General features: G+C 38.5%; 2 protein-coding genes across 2 annotated transcripts; one reads left to right on the top strand and one right to left on the bottom strand.

The window, feature by feature from the left end:
• Window positions 1-496: 496 nt before the first annotated feature.
• On the bottom strand, window positions 497-2,014 carry LOC110915480 (probable WRKY transcription factor 7). The gene is made up of 3 exons (XM_022160190.1): window positions 1,178-2,014; window positions 954-1,079; window positions 497-864 (listed from the first exon to the last, which is right to left on the bottom strand). Exons 1-3 carry the CDS (start codon window positions 1,861-1,863, stop codon window positions 705-707), a joined length of 972 nt encoding a protein of 323 aa, XP_022015882.1. The 5' UTR covers window positions 1,864-2,014; the 3' UTR covers window positions 497-704.
• Window positions 2,015-2,747: 733 nt separating this feature from the next.
• LOC110919141 lies at window positions 2,748-3,173 on the top strand. The gene has a single exon (XM_022163421.1). It carries the CDS (start codon window positions 2,748-2,750, stop codon window positions 3,171-3,173), a length of 426 nt encoding a protein of 141 aa, XP_022019113.1.
• The last annotated feature ends 328 nt before the right edge of the window (window positions 3,174-3,501 follow it).

Genomic DNA, 3,501 nt, shown 5'->3' on the forward strand with positions numbered 1-3,501 from the left:
AATTTTTTATCTTTTGTAATCTATTCTCATAACTTTTTTTACTTTCAACTTTGATCCTTTATAGTTTTCATTTTCCGCAAATTTTTCGCTTTATACTTGGTTCTAAATTTTGTGACTTAACACATCGTAATGTGCGTCTTTGGTTTAACGTTTTTACGTTTCGTTCTAAATTTTGCAAGTTAACACGACGCAGCGTGCGTGTGTGGGTGAACGTTTTTACATCGTCTATTTTTTCCCCGTTTGACAGGTTTAACATAACGTACAGGTCCTAGATTGACTTAGTTATAACTAAAGAATTCCCGCCGCATTGCGGCGGTTCGAAATCCTAGTTTGATTAAAATGACAACAAAAATGAAATTAGAGACCCAGATACAAAAAAAAAAAAAAAAAAAAATCATTTTTATCTGAAGTGGCAAAAATAGCCTAAACTCATAACCATTTTGGCATTTTACTCTAAAATAAAAGTAAAGCACAATCAATTGACTATAATCCCATATTATACAAACAACATCATCATCATTGTAACATGACACCTAAAAGAATCAAATTAATTAATCAATAAAACACAATCTAGCAGATTTTAAAGCCAAGATATGGAACTGATTCCAAAACCTTTACCAAACTTTCACTACCGTAGAGTAACAATAACAGTAAGTAATACGGTCCATATTTAAACTTTATCCAACAAAATTTGATGAAATTAATTAAGATGATTCTAATATAAGTCCAGAAGTTTCTCCAACGGAAAGTGCATGATTATGGTCTCCTTCATAAGTAACAATCAACATGCTTGGATCATCCAATGCTCGTTCCACATGCTTCCGAGCTGGGCATCCTCTAACGCTACTGCACTTGTAGTATCCTCTGTAACAATTGGTTATTTATTATTAACAAATTAGATATAACAAACTTCATAATTGATCGAATTCGGTTTATTTTGAGAACAATTTTACCTTGGATGAGGAGATCCTTTAATCGGTTTTTGACCATACTTTCTCCATGAATAATCGTCCGGAGGGATGTCAGCGAGCTTCATACTAATCGCCTTAACCCTAATTACTCTCTTCTGCCTCAATTTTCTATAACAATAATCAATTTCAATTTAATTTGAATTTGAATTTGAATTTGAATTTTAAACAAATTAGGGCTTAAATTAGGGTTTGTTTGACTTTCGTACCTTCTTTTGGAACAGTGACATCGTCCGCCGGTAGAACCGCCGCTACACTTGCCGGAAACGCCATTTTCCGACGAACTACACTTCCGTTTCAAACACGACGCCGTACACAGCGGCGGTTTAGCACCGGCCGACGGTTGCTTCCCGTCGGAATCTCCGGTCAACGACGATACAAATGAACTCGCTCGAGAAAGCGCGGGAGAGTACGTGAAACTTATCTCTTTTCTCTGAAACATCGGCGGTTGATTTCCGGTCGCCACCGTAGGCGGCGGAGGAGGTGGAACAAACGGCACCTGTTGTATAGGCGTTGGACAATACACCTTATTCTCACCTTCTTCTAAAACGACATCGTTTCGTTTGTTGATATGAATATTTTTATTACTCGTCGTCGATATATTCTCCGAAACGACATCGTTTTGCTTGTGAATATTATTATTATTAACAGGACCTCGTCGGAAGCGTGCATGACCGGTGAGTTGACGGTTAGGTCGGTCTAACAAGGAAATAACGCGTTTAAACTTGGTGACAGCCACGTCAGCAACGGCTTCATAATCTGTAACAGATTGTTGTTGAGATTGGGATTGAGAGAGCAGACGGATGAGCTTCTGGACGCTTTCGAGGCCGGCAGCGGCTTCTTGAACGGCGTTTGTTTCGGTGGTTCGGAAACCGGTTATGAGATCTACGGCCATGGTGGTTCGTTGGTTACTGGTTAGAGTTGGACCATGAAAATATTGGTGCAGTGGGTTAAGAAATGGTCAAAGTGAGGGGATTGGAGGGGTAAATAAGGGAAGGTGAGATGTGGGTGACAGGCATGTTGTTTTATTTATTTATTTTTTTTCTGCTTGGTCAAAAGTAGGTGTGAGTAAGATCCAACCATATGGTCAGTCCATCCTGATTTTTTTTAAAGTTTTGTTTGACTAAAGTAATCACAAGTTTTGTTTTCTGATTGGAATAGTGTTGACTTGTGCAACTTCATTTGGATTTGTTTACCTCATGATGTGAATTTTTTTTAGTTTAATGTTAAGGGTTGAGACTTGAGAATGATGAAGTCAAGATAAAAATAATTTTAGCGAGATGATTATTAGGTTAATGTAAAATTATTTAGTCGATGTGAAAGTGATTAGTGATTAGTGAAAGTGAAAGATTCTATGAAACCCAAGCTAGTAGGAAGATTATTGTGTGAATGTGGATTTGTGTTTGGTGTAAAGGTCCATTCTCATTATACCGACTTCAATACAACGACTTGGCGACTGAGAAACTTAGGAGTTGTTTGGTAACATCTGAATGGTTAAGTGCTGAACCAGTAAGAGGTTTGAACCATTAAGTGTTGAATCAGTAAAAGATCTGAACCATTAAGAGCCTTATAAACATGTCACACATAAGTTATATGTGTGTATATCTAAAATGTATGTTGTCAGGTGAAGATTGAAGGGGTTGGCATTTCAAGTATGATTAGGGGAAAAATTGGAAACGGTTAGGAGACTCGGTTTTAGATCGATCCTTGGTTGTGTCCAGAAGCTTTGAAAGATAAACTTCCTAGGCTTTTTTTTTGTTAGAAGTAAAGAAAAGGTGCATGGTAGCTGAACGTCTTACACAAGATGGAGGATGTGCGGTTTATTGGCAGTGGAAGCAACTGCCTTCTGAGGCAAATGATATAGATCAAAGGGTGGAGTTGGAAGTTATGTTACAGCAGTGTGCTTTAACGACAAGAAGAGATACGTGGGAGTGGCAAGATAAAAAGAATGGTGTTTTTACAGTTGCAGGAGCTAAAAAATGGCTGACGAGTCAGAATGGTAACACGATTTCTTTCGGGTTCAAGTGGTGTAAATGGGTGCCGGCGAAATGTAACATATTTATGTGGCGGGCGTTTCTGGATCGCATCCCTACGAAAACGACACTGAGGCGAAGGAACATACAAGTTCAAGATGAGGAGTGCGTTATGTGTGGTGAAGGTTTGGATTCAACGGATCACATTCTCACAGAATGTGGCATTGCTTAGGGTGTTTGCTTTCTCTACTAGCGATTTGGTTCATGTTTTCGATCAGTATACTCAGCCGGAGATCAAGAAGAAAGCGTTACACGGAGTAATTATTATAACGTGTTGGAGGCTATGAAAAGCTAGGAACGAGATGATTTTTTCCAATAAAGTTCCAAAAGTAGTCGACATAGTGTCGGATGTTAAGGCTTTGGGGTTTTTATGGGATAGTACTAGGGCGAGACGGGATTCGGTGGATTGGGAGAAATGGTGTAAGTTTGATTTGATGTAAATGTTCTGTTCGGTTTCGGCTTTCTATTCCATCTTGGAATAGTTGTCGTTTTTGTTGAAT

The sequence above is a fragment of the Helianthus annuus genome, chromosome 15 (genome assembly GCF_002127325.2).
Source record: "Helianthus annuus cultivar XRQ/B chromosome 15, HanXRQr2.0-SUNRISE, whole genome shotgun sequence".
In the NCBI taxonomy this organism is placed as follows: domain Eukaryota; kingdom Viridiplantae; phylum Streptophyta; class Magnoliopsida; order Asterales; family Asteraceae; genus Helianthus; species Helianthus annuus.

What these genes read in the sequence shown, in the direction of transcription:
- LOC110915480 (XM_022160190.1), bottom strand. Translation starts at nt 1,863, where the DNA reads ATGGCCGTAGATCTCATAACCGGTTTCCGAACCACCGAAACAAACGCC. An exon ending in TGTCACTGTTCCAAAAGAAG is followed by an intron (nt 1,080 to 1,177) that starts GTACGAAAGTCA and finishes TTATTGTTATAG; the next exon opens with AAAATTGAGGCAGAAGAGAG. An exon ending in AAAGGATCTCCTCATCCAAG is followed by an intron (nt 865 to 953) that starts GTAAAATTGTTC and finishes CAATTGTTACAG; the next exon opens with AGGATACTACAAGTGCAGTA.
- LOC110919141 (XM_022163421.1), top strand. Translation starts at nt 2,748, where the DNA reads ATGGTAGCTGAACGTCTTACACAAGATGGAGGATGTGCGGTTTATTGG.